General features: G+C 62.0%; 2 protein-coding genes across 3 annotated transcripts; one reads left to right on the top strand and one right to left on the bottom strand.

Annotated features, from left to right (window-relative positions):
- Window positions 1-48: 48 nt before the first annotated feature.
- On the bottom strand, window positions 49-9,059 carry INPPL1 (inositol polyphosphate phosphatase like 1). 2 transcript variants are annotated; one of them, XM_038122850.1, is made up of 26 exons: window positions 8,564-9,059; window positions 7,990-8,410; window positions 7,018-7,081; window positions 6,351-6,483; window positions 6,155-6,272; window positions 5,941-6,078; window positions 5,707-5,794; window positions 5,499-5,585; window positions 5,243-5,350; window positions 5,040-5,154; window positions 4,754-4,860; window positions 4,457-4,559; window positions 3,875-4,071; window positions 3,514-3,631; window positions 3,315-3,411; window positions 3,008-3,146; window positions 2,830-2,929; window positions 2,479-2,567; window positions 2,174-2,255; window positions 1,984-2,073; window positions 1,785-1,901; window positions 1,613-1,701; window positions 1,369-1,456; window positions 1,022-1,177; window positions 831-912; window positions 49-752 (listed from the first exon to the last, which is right to left on the bottom strand). In XM_038122850.1, exons 2-26 carry the CDS (start codon window positions 8,124-8,126, stop codon window positions 200-202), a joined length of 3,195 nt encoding a protein of 1,064 aa, XP_037978778.1. In that variant the 5' UTR covers window positions 8,127-8,410; window positions 8,564-9,059; the 3' UTR covers window positions 49-199. The 2 variants fall into 2 exon arrangements, with proteins under 2 accessions (XP_037978778.1, XP_037978779.1); XM_038122851.1 differs by having other exon boundaries at window positions 200-752; window positions 7,990-8,450.
- Window positions 9,060-12,038: 2,979 nt separating this feature from the next.
- On the top strand, window positions 12,039-19,867 carry ARR3 (arrestin 3). The gene is made up of 17 exons (XM_038122740.1): window positions 12,039-12,184; window positions 13,428-13,477; window positions 13,879-13,909; window positions 14,254-14,314; window positions 14,664-14,708; window positions 14,980-15,179; window positions 15,288-15,347; window positions 15,590-15,657; window positions 15,944-16,079; window positions 16,160-16,244; window positions 16,352-16,424; window positions 16,915-17,052; window positions 17,471-17,554; window positions 17,815-17,838; window positions 17,916-17,968; window positions 18,531-18,541; window positions 19,621-19,867. Exons 2-17 carry the CDS (start codon window positions 13,461-13,463, stop codon window positions 19,720-19,722), a joined length of 1,188 nt encoding a protein of 395 aa, XP_037978668.1. The 5' UTR covers window positions 12,039-12,184; window positions 13,428-13,460; the 3' UTR covers window positions 19,723-19,867.
- The last annotated feature ends 570 nt before the right edge of the window (window positions 19,868-20,437 follow it).

Raw genomic sequence — 20,437 nt, 5'->3', positions numbered from 1 at the left:
GCACTTTTTCTGCTTGCCCTTTAGCAGAAGCAGGTGTGCAAACACACACCCAGTCCCTGGCGCTTTATTCTGGATAGTGAGAGCAAAGGGAAGCAGCGCAGCGGCCTGGGGAGCTGTGCCGGAGGGAAAGTCCTCCGGGAATGTCTGAGCAGGGCTGGGCTCGAGGGAGCAGCTGCCGAGGGCACCGGGACAGCTGTCGCTACATCCTGGCAGGCTGCAGGTCGGCGGGCGGAGGAGGCTGAGCCTCCGGGTCCAAGGCACCGAGCGCTCCCCGCTTCCCGAGCGGCCTCGGCGCCTCCCGGCAGGGCCGCGGCGGCGGCTCCAGGACGTGGTGGGTCTGGCGCAGGGGGGGCTCCTGCCTGTCCCCCCTGCACTGCGGTGACACCTGCTGCGGCTGGCTCGGCTGAGCGGCCGCGTACAGCGAGCAGTCGCCCAGCCCCAGCGCGTCCCTCGTCAGGACGGCAGACTTGGGTCTCTTGTGGTGGCCCGCTCTGGGGGGGCTGAGTGGATGCCCTCGGGACGGGCTCAGTGGCCCACAGCGGGGCCGGCCACACCACGGCTCCTCCTCTGAGGGCACCGGGACCCGCGGTCCGGCGGGGCTCCGGCACCGCTGCCCCCCGGCCGGGCCCTCTGCCTGCTTCTTGGGGGCTTCTCCGGGGGCCGGGAGCCACGCGTTGGGCACTCCCTCGAAGATGAAGTAGGCAGGGTTGGTGTAGCCGGTGGCCGGCTCCGGGAGGCTGCGGGGGCGGCTCCTGCGAAGCACAGAGAGGGAAAGGGCTCAGCATCGCCCCAGTCCGCGGCTGCGGCACGGCCGAGCCCGCCCGGGGTACCTGAGGCGCTGCGGGGGTGGCTTGGGGCGCGTCGCGGGCTCTGCCGCCGGCTCAGCATCCTCCTCCTCAAAGCTGATCCACTCTGCAAAGGCAGCGAGGTCTGGCCTCACCCCACGGCCCGGGGCCAGATTGAAACGTGGCCCGGGATGTCCCCAGGGCGCCGGGAGCGGGCTGCGTGCGGCCGCCGTTACCGTAGAGCCTCTCGCGGGTGCCGCTCCGGCCCCGGGGAACCCGGACCCGCATCCAGCCGCGCACGGAGCCCGTCTCCTCGCCGCGGTGGAACAGGAAGGTCTCGAACTGCTGGGCCGCGGTGCCGATCGCTGACCTCAGGGCGAGGCAGCACTCGCCTGCGGGCACAGCGTCAGCCCCCGGGGCTCGGGGGACACGGGAGCCCCCGTGAGCAGCAGCAGAGGGGGTGCTGGGGTCCCTCCTGCCGAGCTCCAGCTACCAAGCTCGCACCCAGCAGGCTGTAACCTGGGGGGCTGTGTTTGGCACCCTCCTGCACCGTGGTGGCCCCAGCGTCACCATCCCCACGCACCGTAGGACTCGCAGCTCTCCACGCCCTTGATGCTGAGGAGCAGGTGCTGGTCCCCCAGGTACTCCAGGTCGGGCAGGATGGGGTTCAGCTGTGCACAGAGAGGGCAGGCTTGGGGGGCTGCCACGGGGTAGGGGGCATGGGGAGGCTCTTTCTTGGGGGGTGGTGACAGCTGCAACTCCCCTTGGGGCTCAGGGTACAGAGCCAGAGGCAGGGATGGGGATGGGGATGCTCCAGGGCTGCGCACCACAGGCAGATGCTTGGAGGACCAGCCCAGCTTGAGGAACCCAGGGATGTCACAGTTCTGGAAGGTGTTCTCCCCGCTCCGCTGCACCTCTGGGGGGGACAGAGGGGCACACAGCTCCAGCCAGGCTAGGTGACCCCCACAGCCACGCCCAGCAGCCCAGGCACCCCCTCACCCTCCAGGCAGTAGGAGTGGAACTCGATGTAGCACTTGCTGCGGCTCGTGGTTTTCAGGATCACCTCGATGCTCTCCCACTCGATGCAGGCCAGCGCCTCGGGGCCGGAGCCGGGAGCTGCAGGTAGGTCCTGGAAGGTCAGGGTGTGCCAGGGCTCACCCCAAACCCGGCCCGAGGGGTGACAGACCCCAGCCCTTACCCTCTTTGGGCACAAACTGTGACGTCACTCCCACCTCAAAGGTGGCAAAGACAGGCGAGTGGTCACTGGTCACGATGTCATCAGTGCAGCCTGGATGGCAGGAGGGGCAGCTCGGGGAGGGTCCCAGAGCCCTGGTGTCCTGGGCAGCCCTGGCCACCCCTGGCTGCTATGTCCCCAGGCTCTCACTCACCGTAGGAGTTACAGACCACGTGGGTCTCCGGGTGTGACTTCCACAGGATGCGGTCACACCACGAGGGGACATTGATCCTCATCTAGAAATAGAGAAAGCAGCTGGTCCAGCAGCCTCTGGGTGCCGCTGCCCAGAAGAGCATTCCAGCACCCCAAAAAGTGAGTTCCATCCTGCCCAGACCCTGTTTTGGTGGGGAATGGGCTGATGGAGCTGTGGGGACTGAACATCAGCACGCAGTCCCCACAGCACCCTGCTGTCCCTGTCCCCAGAGATGTCCTGCTTGGAGCGTGGCCTCTGGAACTCACCCCTGTGGGCTTGCACTTCTGCCACACGTAGGTGTCCCGGGTGCCCCGCTCATACCGGTACGTGGGAGGGAAGGAGATGTCACCCTCACCTGGAATCAGGACACGCAGGTGGCATGGGGGCCATGGCCCCTGCCTGTCCCTATGGGGTGTCATGGTCCCCATGGGAGGCTCACACCCATGGCTGGCATCCCCGGCCCGGTGCACACCAAGGTCCCCCAGGCTCTCAGCACCTCATGCACGGCTGTGCCAGGAGAGGGGACCTCAAGAGCTGGGGGTGACACGGGGAGGGCTGTGGGAACCCTGGTGCTGCTGTCTCAGCGGGAGGAGCAGCGCCCTTGTCCCCACACTCACTGAACCGCAGGAACACCTTGTTCTTCTCCCGCTCCAGGTTCAGCTGGTCAACAGCCAGGAGGGCTTGAAACTCCTTCTTGACGATGTGGCTGAGGATGTCCTGTGCCAGGGAAGGGACAGTGACCCCCTGAGCTCCTCTCCCCCTGCTGTCCCCAGCCTGGCACCTGCAGGGTCCCACCTGCACGTCCATGTCCAGGCGGTAGTTGAGGTCCCCGAACCAGAAGAGGTGGGTGAAGCGCAGGGTGAGGTCGAAGCCCCCCAGACGTTTGTCCCCCAGGGCCAGGGAGTGCAGGATGTCACTGTAGTTCTGGTTACGCCTGCAGGGGGACATCAGCATCGTATGAGCCACCCCGGGGACACCTCACTCTTATTCTGTTCCTGCCAGGTGGGGACAGGGGCAGCCCCACAGCCCCTCAGGGCTCCTCCAGCCCCCTGAGACACCCACCTGCCCCGTGGCAGCCGCACCCTCCCCATCCCTGCATCACCTGTGCGTCTTCTCGCTGCCGGAGGCCAGGTGGCAGTTGACGAAGCCAAAGGAGGTCCCGTTGAAAAGGAAGGAGACGCCCACAGCTCCCTTGTTGCCTGCAGGGATGTGCCACCACTGAGCCCTGGGGGAGCCCAGAGGTCGTGTGCTGGCCCTCAGGCTGTCCCCTCCCTCGGGGGCATCTCCCATCCCCTCCGTACCCAGCGTGTTGGCGATCCCGGTTTTCACGCTGGAGGTGTGGACGTGGCTGATGCGCCGCTGGTGCTCCGGCTTCACCAGCACCACGATCTTGATGCTCCACAGGCACTGCAGGGCCACCTGTGGTGGGGCAGGGGTGAGTCTGCCTGGCCCCCATCCTGCCCCCCAGCCAGGAGGATGGGGCTGGACACACAGCTAGGTCAGCTGTGACCCTGACTCCTGGGGACAGCGCTCAGGGAGGCCGTGGGGCACAGGATGTTCCCTGGGCTGATTTGGGGTGGGGGAGGACCTGGGGGTTGGGGTAGGAGCTGTGGGGTACCCAGCCCCCCAGGCCTGCCAGGGGCTGGCTGCGCCTGCAGTTACCACTCGGTAGTCGATGGCCATGAGGGTCTTGAGGGAGGCGCAGAGGAACTCGACCCACTCGCGGTCGCCCAGGGAGTTCTCCTGGGTGCCGATGACGTAGATGTCGTGGGGGATGCAGGCCGTGGTCTCGTCCTGCGTGCGCCCCAAGCCCCTTGAGGTCAGCCAGGAGGCCAGGGAGCGGGGTGGGGGCGTGCTGCCTGCAGGCAGGGACACAGATCACACAGAGGGGACGTGCCAGGACGCCGAGCTCCTCCCCAGCACAGCCCTGCCCGTCTCTAGGAGCTGCCGGGATGGGAAGCAGTGTGCCAGCCCCGTGGATCAGCTGTGTGTATCCCAGACTGCTGCTGGGATTTACAGGCCAAAACCCTCGTGATATCCCTGTTCCCCAGCACTCTGCAAGTGACTGGATTGCCACAGGACAGACAGAGCCCATGGCAGCCAGACTGGTTCTTCTCCAGGCTCCTCCTCAAACTGACCACCAGCTCGGACCTGAGGTTTCCTGAGACATTCCCAAAACCCAGCCAGGCTCACAAAGAGCCACAACAACCTCCCGGACAAGGCTACCTTCTCCTGGCCCCTTACCCATGTTCCACGTCCCGACATACACCGAGATGATCTCGGGCTCGTCCAGGTTGGAATGCTGGATCTTCATCAGCTGCAGTAGCTGGCAGAAAGCCTCTCGCTTCTGCAGGATGGTGAGGGTGTCTCAGAGAGATGGGGGGCACAGCCACCCCAGGATCAGGTGGGCATCACCCTCGGGTGTAGGAGCCAGCTTGCAGAGGTGGTCACAGTCCCGAGACCACTGATTTACTGCTTCCCATATTCCCAAGGGCCCCATATTCCCCCAGGACACTCAGTGGGCACGGTGATGCCGCTCACCCGCGCGTTGGGGAAGATGAAGTCCCTGCTCAGGCTCTTCTGGTTCTCGCGGGCACACACCAGCCTCACCTTGCTCTGCACACTCTGGTACTTGATCAGCTGCAGGACTGAATGATGGGGGTCAGGGGGGCATGGTGGCCCCCACCTTCCACCACGGGGCAGAGTGGGATGGGGCAGGGGTGTGACAGGGCATGTGGCCCATCCCCGTGGCATCAGGCCTATGGCAGGGAACCCTGCAGCCCCAGAGAATCCCGGGGCAGCCAGCAGGAGTGCAGCAGCCCCTTACTTTTATCCTGTGGGATCACCTCCTCTGGGGAGCCGCTGCCTCGCTTGGTGACGGTCACTGTCCCTGACTCCACGTCCACCGTCAGGGCCGCACGCTGGGACTTGCCCACCTTCACCTGCACACAGGGATGTGGCTCTGGAGCTGTCCCCACACCCGTCCTGCCCTGCAGTGACACCAGGGTCCCTCCGTGTCCCCAGCCTCACCTCGAAGTTCTGCACGGCGAGGGGCCTGGCAGCTGGCAGGGGGTCCACGGCCACGCTGGGCAGTGCCAGGTTGTGCCTTGTCACCGTCTCCTGCAGCGACTTCAGCACCTGCCAGAGGGACAGGCAGCATGCTGGGGGCACTGGGACAACTGGGAGCCCTGGGCGGTGCTGCCACCAGAGCTTGGGGGGGGCAGAGGGGTTGATTTAGGGGAGGGGGAGCTGTGCCTCCTCCTGCACCATGACTGGGGTCAGGCACCTTCTTCTCCAGTGAAGAGAGGAGGTGGTTGACAGTGGAGATCTTGTTGAGGAGCAGCTCCAGGTCTGGGTCACAGCTCGGGAAACCCTGAAGGGGAGGATGGATAATTTTGGAGCACCACGGTGGCGCTGGACTGGTGGGTTCCTCGCTGTGCGTCTGGGCTGCTCCACAAGATGTGGAGGTCCCCGGGGGCTGTGGGGGCACCCACCTGCTCCCTGGCCGGGCTGCGGGGGGACACAGGGGGGTCGAACACCCTGGCCAGGGTCTCCAGACCCGCCAGCGTGAAGTCGATCTCACTGCAGGGAAGGAGAGAATGGGCGAGGGGCGGTGTGGGCGTTTCCCGTGCCTTGACGCGACACCCGCCAACGAAAGGGGACGGGGACCAGGTGGGTGGCCCCGGGCGGTGGCCCCGCTCCAGCCCCACTGTCCCCGGGCCACCGACCTGTGCAGTGCCCGGCAGGCAGTGGCGAGCGCGGTGCTGAGGTGCCGCAGCTGCGGGTGCCCGTGGCACAGAGCCTGCAGGTCGTGCACGTGGTGGGTCAGGTACTCGGCCATGAAGCCCATGAAGTCACTGGCCGGGCTGGGAGAGGGATGGACATCAAGATCTCCCCTGGGCATGACCATCCCATCGCCCGGGGCGGGCAGGGGTGCGTTACCTGCTGTGGACCTGCTCCTGCAGCCTCTGGTGCAGCTGCTGCGGGATGTGGGTCCGGCTGGAGGGGGGAGCGCCGGGACACGGCAGCGTGTGCCCCCCGCCTCGGGCACCCTCCCCGTCTGTGGGCAGAGTCAGCAGATCAGCGGGACCCTCCCCGCTGCCAGCCTGGCATAGCCCCCGGGCCCTCCCCGGCTCACCCGAGTCCTCCTCCGGCCGCGGGCGGTGCACGGGGTGCAGCAGCGGGGTCACCAGCCCGTTGTTGGGGTGCTGGTAGGCACCGATCAGGTCGGGGAGGGTGTGGAAACACTTGGCTTGGATGCCCTGGATGGTCTGGGGAGGCAGAGCGGGGGAAGCACCATCACACCCTCTCCTCTGCAGGGGCAGCCCCAGCCTGCTGGGTCCGGTGGGTCTGTCCCTCAAAATGTGCCCGTGGTGAGTTGGAAGGGCCAGCCGGACACCGGGCCCATGAGGTGAGGAGCATGGAGACATCAGCCTCCGTCAGCATCCTCTGGACACCCAGGATGCTCTTTTTAGGGGGGCAGAAAGGGCAGCTGCAGAGAGCTGGGTACCAGGAGAAGCCCTGAGGGGACATCGAAGCGAGGGCAGGACAGACCCCGTGAGGGGACAGGCTGTGATAGGGTGCGCGGCAGGAAGGGACAGCGTCCGGATGCTTTTGGGAGGGAGCCTCTGACGGCCCCGAGCTGGAGCGGCTGCAAAGCGCCCGCATCCTGCAGCTCGTGCGGAAAACAAACCACAGGCTGGTGCCACCTCACGGGGAGGGGAACGAGCACCCCGGGCCCTGCACAGCCGCATCCTGCCCGCGCCCAGCTCCGAGGCACCGCCCAGGCCGGGGGCTGCACCCACCTGCACGGAGAGCAGCCCCTCGTCATCGGGGAGGATGCGGTAGGTGTAGACGTGCCTCTGGAACCTGGAGAGAGCAGGTGAGGGCCCCATTCTGCTGCCCTGGGGCAGCGCTGGGGGCCCAGCCCTGAGACAAACACCCCGTCCCCGCTGCAGGGAGAGGAGCTGAGCCAGCATTTCTAGAAATAAATCATCACCCTCCGCTCGGAGTCTGCGGGAGGATGTGCAATGTCCCCCTGCTCCCAAACAGCCCGGGACAGCCGTGACTCCCCCAGCACTCGCTGGGCTACCCACAGAGCTGGCTTTGGGCCAGGCAGAGCCTTTGCTGTGCTGCCTGTGGGGCCAGTGCACATCCCCGCCCGTGCCACCATCCTGTGCCACCAGCCTGGACTCTGGCTCGTGCCCCGCACCCCCAGTGCCCAAATTTGCGATTTGTCCCACACAAAGAGCCAGGCCAGTGAAGGAAAGGGGGTGCATCCTGCCGAAGCTGCCTGCACAGACATGTGACGAGCAGGCAGGAAGGGTGCAGAGCAGGAAGGGTGCAGAGCAGGAAGGGTGCAGGCAGCAGTGCTCTCAGGGGCTGCGCACCTGGTTCCAGGTGTGAAAATGGCAAGAGGCCCCATGTTGGGGGCGGTAGCCCCAAAGCCCCAGCGTGGGAGATGCTCACAGGCCAGCAGGCAGCCCAGAACAGCTCAGTGCGCCCTGGATTTGGGGTTATTCATTCAGCAGCCGTGGTGCTGGGCAGGGCTGTGGGCCCGGCCTTCATCCTGCTCCCAAGGACACGGCTCCACTGCCCTGGCCCGGGCATCACCCAAAACCCCGGCGCCAGGGAGCTGCCACCCCGCCCACCCCACCCACATCCCTGCCGCTCTTCCATGAGGTTTTGGCGGTGCCTGGAGCAGGGAGGGGCACAGAGGGAGGCAGGAAAGGGACAAAGACACAGAAGCCACCCGCAGAGGCGGGGCAGGGACTCACAGGAGGCACAGGGCATATGCCCCCTTCACCGACTCGCTGTCCCGCACCAGGAAGGAGCCGTCCCGCCCAGCCTGGGCCAGCAGCTCCTCGGCCACCACCTGGCTGATGTCGCGGTGGTACCACCGCGCTGCCGCCATCCTGCCGAGCCGTGTCCCCTTCCCAGAGCCACATCCAGTTCAGCAGGGGCTGCTGGCAGTCACGGGGGCTGCTGGGGCAGGTGTAGGAGGGGGTGGTGTGGGGACACCGGGCTCCCGGTACCCGAGAGTGGTGCTGGCTGCAGGACCCGGTGGGTGACAGGGAGACACCGAGGTGATGCTCATGGGGACAGGGTGCCCTGCGGCCGGGCAGCGTGGCAGGAGCACCGGGGGGGCAGCTGGGGGTGGCTGGGGGTCCGGATGATCCTCATCACGGAGGCTCCAGCCTGCAGGCAGCACGGGGGCAGATCAGCGAGCGCATCTTTCCTGTTGGGAGGTCACAGGAAAAGCGGCCCTGGGCCACCATCCTGCCGCGGTGCGCGGCGAGGACAGGCCATGCTGGTGGCACCCAGGGGTCCGACCTCACCCGACACACTCACCGTCCCTCCCAGACGCCGTGCGGGGCTCCGGGGCTCCTCTGGGGTGCTGCGGGCAGCGAGCTGAGCTTCTGGGGTTCAGCCGAGCGGGAGCAGGGCCGTGATGCCGCTGGGCTTCCCCCGGTGGGTCACACCGGCCCCATCGGGACGGCAGCTCGGGGTCACGCCGTGCCCAGCGCGGTGCCCTCGGTCCCCGTCCCACGGGCCGGCCCCGCTCGCTGCTGCTCGCTCGGCACCGCGGCGGCCGCGCTCTTCCTCCTTCTGTGAGCCCCGCTCTCCCCTGCCCCAGAGCGGCCTCCTCGCTCCTCCTCCAGCCCCGCTACCGGGGCCAGGCAGCGGCCACGGGGGCTCGGCACGGCGGGGACAGCCCCGCGGAGCGCTCTGCCTCCACCTGCTCCCTGCGCATCCTCCCCGGGGACGCGGGACGGGCAGAACGCTGGGAGAAGGCGCTGCCAGCAGTGCGGGATGGCAGAAAGTCCCTGAAATATGTTTGGGGCGGTGAGCAGGGCTTGAGGAGGTGAGCAGATCCACTCCTGGGGACTTGCATTGGGGCTGAGCTCTGCCCTCGGCAGAGGGAGATGGAGCTGCGGGCACCGGGCACCCACAGTGGCACTCATGTCACCACAACTGTGTGTGCCCTGCCTGCAGCGGGGAGGCAATTTGGGTTCAGGGGCTGCCGAGAAGGGTCGGGAAGGAGGGAGATTTCCCCAGCAAGACAGGGCTCAGACAGCCCCGCAGGTCCTGGGTGCAGCTCCAGAGGTTTTACTCCTCGTGGCCGGGAGCGGCAGGCCCACACGCGTGTGGTGGCTCGAGCTGCCGGGGTGATTAACAGCAATTAATTACAGATGAGCAGCAGTCACTGTCTGCTGTCCAAGTGCCTGGCAGCTCCAGAGCTGCTCAGGAGATAGATGGAGAAGCAGATTCCTGCTGGAGGAGGATGAGGATAAGGATGAGGATGGAGCGCTGTGCCAAGCCACGCTCCTGACTGCTCCCCACCCTTGGCACCAGTGCACATCCCTGCAGCCCTGGGCCAGTGCTAAGGGACAGTTCCCCCCACCTCCTGCTCCAGCCCTCCGGCACAGATGTACCAAAACCCCCTGTGAGGCTTCCTCCTGGCTTCCCAGCCTCCAGAGGAACCTGTGGCCAGGCCGGTGAGAAGTTGGGCCACCCGGTTTATTTTGGGCTGGTGTTCTGGTCACACAGCAGCAGGTGCAACTCTGCCCAGCCCCTGCCATGGGGACACACAGAGGTGGCAGGTTTGTGTGTGGGGCTGGAGACACCCATCCTGCTGGAGCCCCAGCAGCGCTGCTCCATCCCGTTACTTAACAGCCTGGCAGTAATTCCTGGCAGGCGTGGAGGTGCCTGTCTCCTGATTAATGCCATCCATGCCGCTTAATCCGGATCAGGGGAGAAAGCCCAGGAGCTCTGAAGGGCTTTGGGAAATCAGCAGTGCCTGCTGTGAGTGTTTATGTAAGGTGGCTGCGGCGTGCAGTGCCAGAGGCAGAGCTGGCACCCAGCCAGAGGCACCTGGCAGCTCCGCCAGCACCTGGGCACAGGTGAGGCTGGGACGGCAGTGTGGGCTCACCAGGGCCAGGCTGCTGGGCTCTGGCTGCACCAAGGCTCCCTCCAGAGCCTGTGGATGCAGGAGGCCCCGTGGCCCTTCCCTGGGAATGCAGGACACTCCAGGGCACGGGCCATTGGGACAGAGGGATGAAGCCACCAGCCCCACGCCCACGGGTGTCCTGCCCCTCCGGAAGTGGCTGAGCTGTGCTTCACACAGTGCATGTACCTGGAGGGATGGTGGGATGAGATGATGAGAGAAACCTCTGGCCATTCATTGCACAGGAAAAAGGAAGAAGCCTCTTTCATTTCCTGATGATTTTGAACTCTGTTTCCTTCCCCAGCGCTTGGTTTGGAGCTCAGGGAGAGCGTGGGAAGGGATGTGGGCTCTGTCCATCTCCCCGCTGTTTTGGGGAGGAGAATTATCTGCTCCCCAGCTTGGGCAAGGCTGAATCCACCCAGCTGGGATTAGGCTGAGCTGAAGGGACCCAAGGTGAGCCCTGCTCTCCACCTCGCCACACTGCGCAGACCCTGCAGAGCCAGTGAGTGGCCCGGTCACAGGGCTTTCATTGAGAGCGTGATGAAGAGCCACAAACAAAGCACAGGATTAGGTGCCCCAGGTGCAGTGCTGGGGGCCCTGGCCGGGCTGAGGGTGTCCAAGTGGGGCTGCCTCCTCCTCCTCCTCCTCTTTCACCTGCCAGTGTGAAGGTCACAGTTCACGTGTCCCCCTGACTGTGGCAGAAATAGCACCCGTTAATCTGGAACGTAAGCAGCTCTCCTGTGTGCAGTTAAAGAGATCACAAGTCTCGGCCCCAGGGAACGTGTGCTGGCAGCTAAAGCCCTGGCAGTGGGGCTGCTGGGCATGGCATGGCATGGCATGGCCATGAACAGGTGAGCTGTGTTTGGAGGAGTTGGTACCTAGGTGATAAATGTTGTTGAGCTGATGCAGGGGTCTGGGAGGAGGCACAGCTCCTGCAGGGATATCCTGATTCCCATGCTCAGCTCTGAACCAAGTGCAGCCCCAAAGGAAGGGCTTGAGTGGTGCTGGAGGTGAGGAGGGTGAGTGGGGTATTGCTGGAGCAGTTTGTAGCTGCCCTGGGCTGTCCTTGTGCCCCATCCCTAGAACTGTTCCCACAGGAAGGTATGCCACACAATGCCTGTGGCTGGGCCAGGGTTGCAGTGGGATTTCTGCTTGCCTGGCAGCCATAAGGCAGAGCCACTTTGGGCTTTCCACAGTCTCCTCTTTGCTGCAGCAAACCTGGAGTTGATGATGCACTAGTGGGGTCAGGCAAGGCCAGCCTGGAGTTATGAAATGATGCTGGGCTGGGCAGGCTGTGTTGGGGACAGTGGCAGCTCTGTGTCCCACCCACCAGGGGTGGCTGGTCCTTCCCTCTTGGTTCAGGGAGGGTGAATCCTGCCTTCACCCCATCATCTCGTACAGCAGTGTCCCCATGGGGAGGGTGTCCTCTGTGCCCTGGGCCATGGCAGGTCACCTCTAGGTGAGCAACCTCATGGGCACCTTGGCCATGCAGGAAGCTGCTTGGGCCTCCATCCTTCTGTTATCCAGTTAGGAATGAGAGGGAGAACTCCAGGCTGGTCCCTCCTCTGCCATCTCCATCCAGCCCCATGCCCAGACCCATCCCATCTCCCTTTGCCACGGGAGAGAGCCCCTGTGGGAATCCACACTCCTTCCCACCAGGAGCAGAGCTTCCACCTCAATTACCATCACCTTGCTCCTAAGCCCTCTTTGCCAATCCCTCTAAGCTGCTTTCCCAGGGCTCCAGCAAGAGATCGTATTTATAGCCCACTCTTACTCATGAAGCGTCTCCCCAATTAATCAACTAATAGGATTCTTCCCTCAAGTCCCTTTCCTGGAGCACTCACAGACTCACACCCCCCAGAGCCCAGCCAGGGCTGAGTGGGCGAGATCAGATGCCAGGGGAGGGACAGCTGAGGGGGGATATAAGAAGCAGCAGCACTGAGAGCAGCCTGTAGTGACTGGGTGGCACTGGGAGCTGCTGGGAGAGGAAGAGGAGAGCGTCTGTCTGTCCATCTACCTGCCAGGTGAGTGCTGCCTGCTCTGCTGCCTGAGCCCTGCCACGGCTCCGGGGTTCTGAGGGTTTAGAAAACAGGGCAAGGACACTGGTGCTGGCTTGTGGCAGGAAGGAGGGTGGTTTACAGATGAAAAATGGGGAAAATGAGGACAAAAAGGATTCCAGTGTGGCCAAACGACACAGTGGAGGGGTTGGGTAGTGGCATGGGACAGCTGAGCAAAGCCAGGGAGGGTCTGAGTTCCCTCTTTGGGGATTAGGAGATGCAGAGCAGGAGTTCAGCTCTTCTCCCCTCCACCTTTCATTGCCTCATTCCCAATTCCTGGGGTCTGGAGGGAGCCAAACTCTGCTCCCACTCCCTCTGCGCCTTCTCACCCTGCGAGGATTCCCGAACTTCACATCCCACAGCACCCAAGGACCTCGAAGATCCTGAGCTTGGGACTAATCTCTTGTCTTTCTGTGGGGAAGAGAATCATCCCCTCACTCCCACGGCCAATTCTTCTCTCTCACCAGCTTCCCTGAGGTTGAGCTCAGAGGCAACGCTGTCCACGTGCCCCTGGGGCTTAAAATCCTGCCTGGGCTTAAGCTGTGCTCATGTCAGAGCTGCCTATCCCTAAGAGGCTGAGCTCATCCCGTTTAATATCCCGGAGAATCAGCCGGTGATCAGTGGGATCTTTACAGATTCCTTCTGGACACGGGCTGGAGCCAGCAGAGCTTGGGCAGGGCTGGGCAGCTCCAGCCCCACTCCCAGCATAAAGGGTGGGCAATGGAGGGATCCTGTGCCCTGAGACCCCTCTTTCCGTGGGGCAGTTGAGCTTCCCTTGACCTTTTTGCCTGGGTTTTCCTCACCTTCCTGTGAGTGACAGGACAAAACAAGCCCATTCCTACCCCTGAGCCATGCCAGCCAGTTTCCAGGAAAAACTATTAAAATTAAGACTCTATAAGGCCTTTTGTTCATTTTCTTACCTTTCCCAGTCTTGAACCTGCTCCATTAGGAATCACCCCGGTGCTTCCTCTTTTCTGGAGCAACCCTCTCTCACTTCCTCACCATTTTGGCTGGGAACAAGGAGCTGGCTCAGCTCCCATGTGCTGCCACAAAGCCAAACCTGGGGCTCCCAAGCTCTGCAAAGGTGGCAGTGCCCTATCCTGAGGGCTCTGCAGTTTGCTGGGATGTGCAGGATGTTGGATGGTGGCCGTGGCTGGAGTTGCCTCTTCCCCAGCGCCTCATCCAGTGCTTTCCCTGTTTCCCCCCACAGATTTCCACGTGGACATTCCTGCACTGAGCCAAAATGGCAGATGGATCAAAGTAAGCATCTTTATTGATTTATTTACCTGGAATTGGGATGGAGCAGGACAGGAGGAGAGGGAAAGTGAGACCGCAGCTCAGCCCAGCTGCTGCTCCCAGGGGCTGGAATGTGAGCTCCCATGGAGCTGTCGTGGAGCTCTGTGCTGGTCTTTCTCACTTGCTCTTAGGACACAGAATCCCCCCACTCCTCCATGGTCACCCTGAGCTCAGCAGCACACCTGGGGTAGCCACACTGGGTGGGTTTGGCCCTGAATTTGCAGGACATGGAATTCCCCAGGGACTGGACACCCTGCGTGGCTCTCGGTGATGCCGCACATTTGTAGGGCAGCCCATCATCTCCCTGTGCCCCATCCAGCCTTGTCCAAGACATTCCCAAATACCTGTCTCTGTTTTCTCCACAGGGTTTTCAAGAAGACCAGCCCCAACAGCAAGGTGAGTCTCTGTGCCCTGTCCCCTGATGCGCCCTGTCCCCTCGTGTGTCCAGCCCAAAGTTCAGGCTGTGCTGGGATCCCTCTGGGCTGGATCTGCCCAGGATCCAGGCTGGGTTTGCCTTCCCTTTGAAATCTGATTGATTCCTGGACCTGCCACGATGCCACAGCACGACTGGCTTTTCAAAACAGAAATTAAAAAATACCCTGATATCAGCCCTTCAAGGTGATTCTGGTCCAGCCTGGTGACAAGCCCCATGACACAACTCAGGGCTTCAAAATTTGGGCCATTTCCATGGCAAACATTAACTTGTTTACTCCCTTCCTTTTCCCATGTGCTGCTTCCAGCTCTCCCTCTACCTGGGGAAGAGAGACTATGTGGATAACGTGGATTCAGTGGAATCTGTCGGTGAGTGGGGCTGTGCCCAGCACTGAGGGGGAAGTACAGGCACAAGAGGCTGGGGATGCCAGCCTCAGTGCTGCAGGCTGCTGGTAGAGCAGGAGGAGCAGCTCTGAAGGAGCAAATGCTGTTTTCCTGCAAATATCCTTATGAAAAATAGTGGGGAAGGGGACAAAATCTCTTTGCAAAACAACCCAGCCACACTGCTGGAGGAGGCATCACCATCCCCCTTGGCAGCAGCTCCTCTCAGTCACCTTCCAGCTGCAAAGTGATTATTTGGGTTTAAAAAGCTGTGTTTTAGCAAAGATCTTCCCAGGCAGCTGAGCTCACCAGTCCTTCTCCTTCTGCTTGTTTGCAGATGGTGTCTGCCTGATTGACCCGGAGTACCTAAAGGACAGGAAAGGTATTGCTACAGAAATACAGCATGAGGGGAGGGGATGGAACCAGCCCAACGCTCAGCAGCAGCCCGGGGCTGTGCTCGGGTTAAAGCTGCTCCGTGTCACCTACAGCTCCTTTTCCATCAGGACCGAGGCAGGATATGAGGGATCCTGTTCATATTTAGAGTCTGAGGAAGTCTCATTTCCGCTGAAGACTTTATGAACAATTTTTCTTGCCTCTCTATTCACTCCCTGTGCCTTCCCTCCCTCCCCTGGTCCCTGTCCTGCCTGGCTCAGTGTACGTGACGCTGACCTGCGCCTTCCGCTACGGCCGCGATGACCTCGACGTGATCGGCCTGACCTTCAGGAAGGACATCTACGTGCTGACCACCCAGCTGTACCCACCTGTGCCCGACCAGGCCCCCAAAACCCTCACTCCTCTGCAGGAGAAGCTGATGAAGAAGCTCGGGGAGAACGCCTACCCCTTCACCTTCGAGGTAGGGGCTGCTCAGCCCCTCCCGGCCATGTGGCTCCGTGGTGTCACCAGGGCTCAGCTCTGAACACGCCCTTTATTCCCATTTTCTCTCTTTCCCTGCTCTGCCCAGATTGCCACCAACCTGCCCTGCTCCATCACCCTCCAGCCTGGGCCAGATGATGTGGGAAAGGTGAGCTGCTGTCCCCAGCCTGTGTCCCCTGGACCATCCTCCCTGGGAAGGGGTTGAGTCGTGGGGTGCTAAAAATGAGAATTGATTCTCATGGCCCGTGGGGTGAAGGGTGGGAAGGGAGGATGGCTGGAATCAAAGCCAGGATCTCTGGGAATGCAGTGGAGGAAGGAAGGAAGACAAGGAACCTAAAGCTCAGGCAGCTCTGAGCCCCTCCTGCTCAGTGACCACAAATGTTCCCCCAGGCCTGTGGCGTGGACTTCGAGGTCAAAGGATTTTGTGCTGAAAATCTGGAGGAGAAAATTCACAAGAGGTATTTTCAGGGGATCCCTTTTCCCCCTTTCAGCCCTAAAACTAAACCACAGGATCTTTTTGGGGTGACCAGCTTAGGGGTCAGGCTGAGGGCCTTGTGTCAGCCTGGGCCATGCTCGGGTGGGGAACTCTGCCAGAAACTGGGGCAGTGGTCCCTGTGTCACATCCTAAGAGCCAGGTGAAACGCTCACCCTTTGGCTGGAGACACCGTGAAGTCCCCAGAGAGTCCCTGTGGCCCCCCGTTGATGCTGTGGGGGACACTGGGGGTGCCACCCGTGTCCCCACAGGAACTCCGTGCGCCTCATCATCCGCAAGGTCCAGTTCGCCCCGCTGCAGACGGGGCCGGCCCCGAGAGCCGAGACCACCCGGCAGTTCATGATGTCAGACAAGCCTCTGCACCTCGAAGCTTCCCTGGACAGGGAGGTCAGTAGGGACACTGTCCCCTCTGCCAGGGATGGGGACCAGGATTTCTGGTCACATCACTGAGCCTCTTCCCCTCGCAGATCTACTACCACGGGGAGCCCATCAATGTGACCGTCAACATCAACAACACCACCAACAAGGTCGTGAAAAAAATTAAGATCTCAGGTGAGAGAGGGGCAGAAGGGACAAGTCCCAGCACCCATCACTGATGGAGATGGGGACTGTGAGCCCCTGCCGTGTCACCAACACGGCTCCCCCTTTTCTGTCCCCAGTGGATCAGGTCACAGATGTGGTCCTGTATTCCCTGGACAAATACACGAAGACCGTGTGCACCGAGGAGATAAAGTAAGGGATGAGGGGCCGGAGGTGAAGTGGCATTTCCGAGAGGGAGGAAGAGGAGGAGGATGGGAGATGGGGACAGAGGATGTGGCAGTTTTACACCAAGCAGCAAAAATGTCCTGGTTAGTAGAGCAGGTGCAGAGGAAGCAGAGGACAGGGAAGGCCGTGGGCCACGTCCCACCAGCACAAGCTGGTGGTGGCTGGCAAGGTCCCTGGGGAAGGTGCACGGCTGGTCCCAGGCTGCTGCTTCTCCTCATTTTGCATTTTTGAGGCCAGGCACAGCGTCTGCCCGCCTGAGAACGAGGAGGGAGGGAGCAAAGGTGGTGGGGAGAAAAAAGAAGTGGTTGCAGAGGGGAAAGAGAGGAGGGAGCGAAAGGAGGAAATGGCCCAGCAGCTGCATGGGGAGGGCAGGGCTGGCCCTGCACAGGTGCCTGCAGTGATGCTGAACACCCCCAGGCTGGGGCTGGCTCTGAGCTCTTCTCTCCCACCCTTCCAGTGAGACTGTGGCCGCCAATTCCACCTTCTCCAAAACGTACTCGGTGACCCCCCTGCTCTCGTCGAACCGCCAGAAGCGAGGCCTCGCTCTCGATGGCAAACTCAAGCACGAGGACACCAACCTGGCCTCCACTACCATGTGAGAGCTGTGTGGGCTCCCCCTGCTCCCCACCACGCCTTCCCCCACTTCCCCCTGCTCAGGATGCTCTGGGCTCCCAGCAAGGGCCCCTGAGCCCACCCAGCCCACCCAGCTGGAAAATGTAGAGATGTTGTGACATTGTCACCTCTCCATTCCATAGGAGAGATGTAGCTTCCCAGTTCCAATGTTGTTCAAAGATCCCGAATCCCTCTGCAGGGCTTGAAGGGGCCTCCAGAAGCTTCTCTGTGGCTTCCCCCAAGTGCCCTCCCCTCTCTTCTCCTGCTCTCCTCGCCCGCTGAACCTCAGTGCACCCCACATGTTGCAGGATGCAAATAAACCCTGGTGCTGCCGTGGGGGGAGTGGATGGGGTCTGCAGGCAGCACTGCCCCCTCACTGTCCCCCTCTGCCTCTTTCCTAGCCTGAGACCTGGCATGGACAAGGAGGTGCTGGGCATCCTGGTGTCCTACAAAGTGAAGGTCAACCTGGTGGTGTCCCGAGGAGGGTGAGGCTCCGTGGGCAGGGGAATCAGGGCCCATCAGCTCTGGCTGTGCTGGGGGGTTTTGTACCCCAGGGAAATGAGAGAGCACTCACACCATGGCCCCCCTCATCCCTGCCCTGCTCCCCTGGGGTCACTGGGCTGCTCTCTGACCCCCACCCCACCACCCCTGTTATCAACCATCTTCCACCTCAGTATAAAGCACAGCCTAACACCTCCCTCCTCTGCCTTGGCTCATTTCTGTCCCTTCTCTCCTGCTGCCACAGCATCCTGGGGGATCTCACTGCCAGGTAAGGGGAGCTGCCTGTGGGGCCGGGCGTGGGCCTGTGCTGGGCAGGATCCTTGACAGAGCTGCTTTTCCTTCCAGTGATGTTGGGGTGGAGATGCCCGTCATCCTCATGCACCCGAAGCCTGATGACTGTGAGTTCTGTGTGGGATGCTGCCAAAAATCAGCGGGAAAGAGGCACTTCTGGTTCAGGGGGCAGCTGCTGAAAACAACTCTGGTGCAGCTGCCCCAGTGCCCAGGGCCCTGCTGTGCTCTCTGTGGGATGGGCACAGCTGTCCAGCTGTGCTGGGGAGAGGTGGGAGCAGTTTTCCCATGGGATGGGCACAGCTGTCCAGCTGTGCTGGAGCAGGGTGGGAGCAGTTTTCCCATGGGATGGGCACAGCTGTCCAGCTGTGCTGGAGCAGGATGGGAGCAGTTTTCCCATGGGATGGGCACAGCTGTCCAGCTGTGTTGGGGAGAGGTGGGAGCAGTTTTCCCATGGGATGGGCACAGCTGTCCAGCTGTGCTGCACCCATCCTGTGTCCTGGAGCAGAGTGGGAGATGCCCTCCCCACAGCACCCTTCCCACCTGTCCCTCTTTCCAGGAAAACACCCAAGCCTTGAGGAGAGCTGTCAGTTGAAATGTCCTTTCTGTATTAACCTGCACATCTTTTCTCTTCCCCATCCCTTTCTCCCTGTGCTCATCACTGGAGTACAGCTAAGCCAAGGTAAAGAGATGTTCCCTCTAACACACACACCACACAGATCCATCACAGATGGAGCTGACATCCCAGCTTGAGGTCACATCCTTGGATTAAACCACCCACTCAAAGCCCTGAGCCAGTGTCACAGCAGCCACTCTCAGAGGCAGCAGAAGAGACCAAATCCCAGGATTGGGATTTCTGCAGACTCCCAGGGCTTATTTGACAAGTGCCCTTGCTGCAGCCACAGCAGCTGCAAGCCCAGGCCCTGCCCTGTCCCTCAGAAGCAGCTGGCAGTGTCTTCCAGCCACAAGTGCCGTCACTGGACAAGATGTCTCCATGGTCTTGGTCCTGCACAGAGGTCCCTGGGCTGCTGGCAGCCATGTCCCTGTGCCCCTGCACATTCCCCAGCACCAGAGGCCTCTTCTCCTCCCAAATCAGCTTCTTCCAGCTGAAGCCACAGCTGCGACTTCTTCCCTCTGGGAAGCTGCAGTGCCAAACCCATTCCTGACACCATGGCCCTGCCGAAGGTTTTGTGTCTGGTTACACCCTGCAACAGGATGTGAGCACTGGGACTTGGGGCCTGGAAAACCAGGCTGCAACTCCAGACTTTCACACTTATCCCTTTCGCAACATCCCTTTCCCAGCTCAGTGAGAACATTTAAACTTCCAAAGAGGAAATCTCTTGGTGGCTCCATATCAGTTTTGCCAAATCATTTCACATTCCCAAGCTTTTGGAATTTTTGGAATTTCTTTTGCTGACTCTTTTTTTTCTGTTTTCTCCCTTGCTGTCATTCACTGCTTGCCTTTCTTCAGGAGGTAACTCAGTTCATTGTTTTCCTTTCCTTGTTTTCCCTTGGAAATGCAAAATATTTTGTGGAAAACCACCAGAAGCTGCAGGCCTGGCTCCTTGGGTCATGCAGGCTCACAGTGATGGGGCCAAGGTTTGCGTGCTGGGTCCAGGCTGTGCCTCACAGTGACCTGAGTGTTCTGAGTGAGGTGACAGGGCCGGTGTGACCACTGTGCTGTCCCCATCAGGAGCAGGGTTTTGGCTCAGCAGGGATTTCCCCTCCTCCTGAGGGCTCACTGTGCTCTGCTCTTCCTTCCAGCGAGGAGGACATTGTCATCGAGGAATTTGCTCGCCAGAAGCTCAAGGGAGAGAAGGATGATGAAGATGAGAAGGAGGAAGCTGAGAAAGAGGAGAGCTAAGCTGCCGGCCCCCACGCCCCAGTTCAGGACGCAGCCACCTGTAGTGTCCCCACTGTGCCACACCTGGCACAGCCCCCTCAGCCCCCCACAGTCCCCATAGGTCCCCCCTCCTCACCCACTCCAAGCCCTGGTAGTGGTGCTGAGAGCTGCTGCAGCTCCTCCCGGGCCCGCCACGCTGGAAAGCCCCGCGGTGCTCCCTGTTCCCATGGGTGCCAGCACAGGGACAGGGACAGGGTGGGATGCGATGGCCCCGGCCGAGCGCGTCACCAGCGTGGCTGTCACCTGCCCGTGACATGTTGTGCACAGCTCTGCGACATTGATACCAATAAACCCACCCGGTGGCCCGGTGCAGGCTCCGTGTTGTGCTGGGCGGGGGGAGCACACTGCCTTTGTGCAGTGGTGGGGAGGACGAGGTGCTGCAGGACGTGGTGGAGCCCCTCCCGGCCGGGCCCATCCAAGGTACGACTGGATGCATCCTGCTACAGCCGCAGGATCTATCCTGCAGTCCAATCCCGGTACAGGCAGACCCATTCTGCCGCAACCATCGCCGCTGCGGAGGGCTCCAGCCCAGCTCCAGCCGGCTCCGTCCCGCTCCAGGCGGCTCCGCTCGAGCACCCCCGCTGCAGCGCGGGCACCCCCGCTACCCGCCGCAGCATCCTCGCCCCGGAGCCCGCCCGGGCACCATGGCAACCGCCCTCCCCATCACCACGGCAAC

This window comes from Motacilla alba, chromosome 4A, assembly GCF_015832195.1.
Source record: "Motacilla alba alba isolate MOTALB_02 chromosome 4A, Motacilla_alba_V1.0_pri, whole genome shotgun sequence".
NCBI classification, from domain to species: Eukaryota; Metazoa; Chordata; class Aves; order Passeriformes; family Motacillidae; genus Motacilla; species Motacilla alba.
This window is presented reverse-complemented; position numbering and strand designations above follow the sequence as displayed.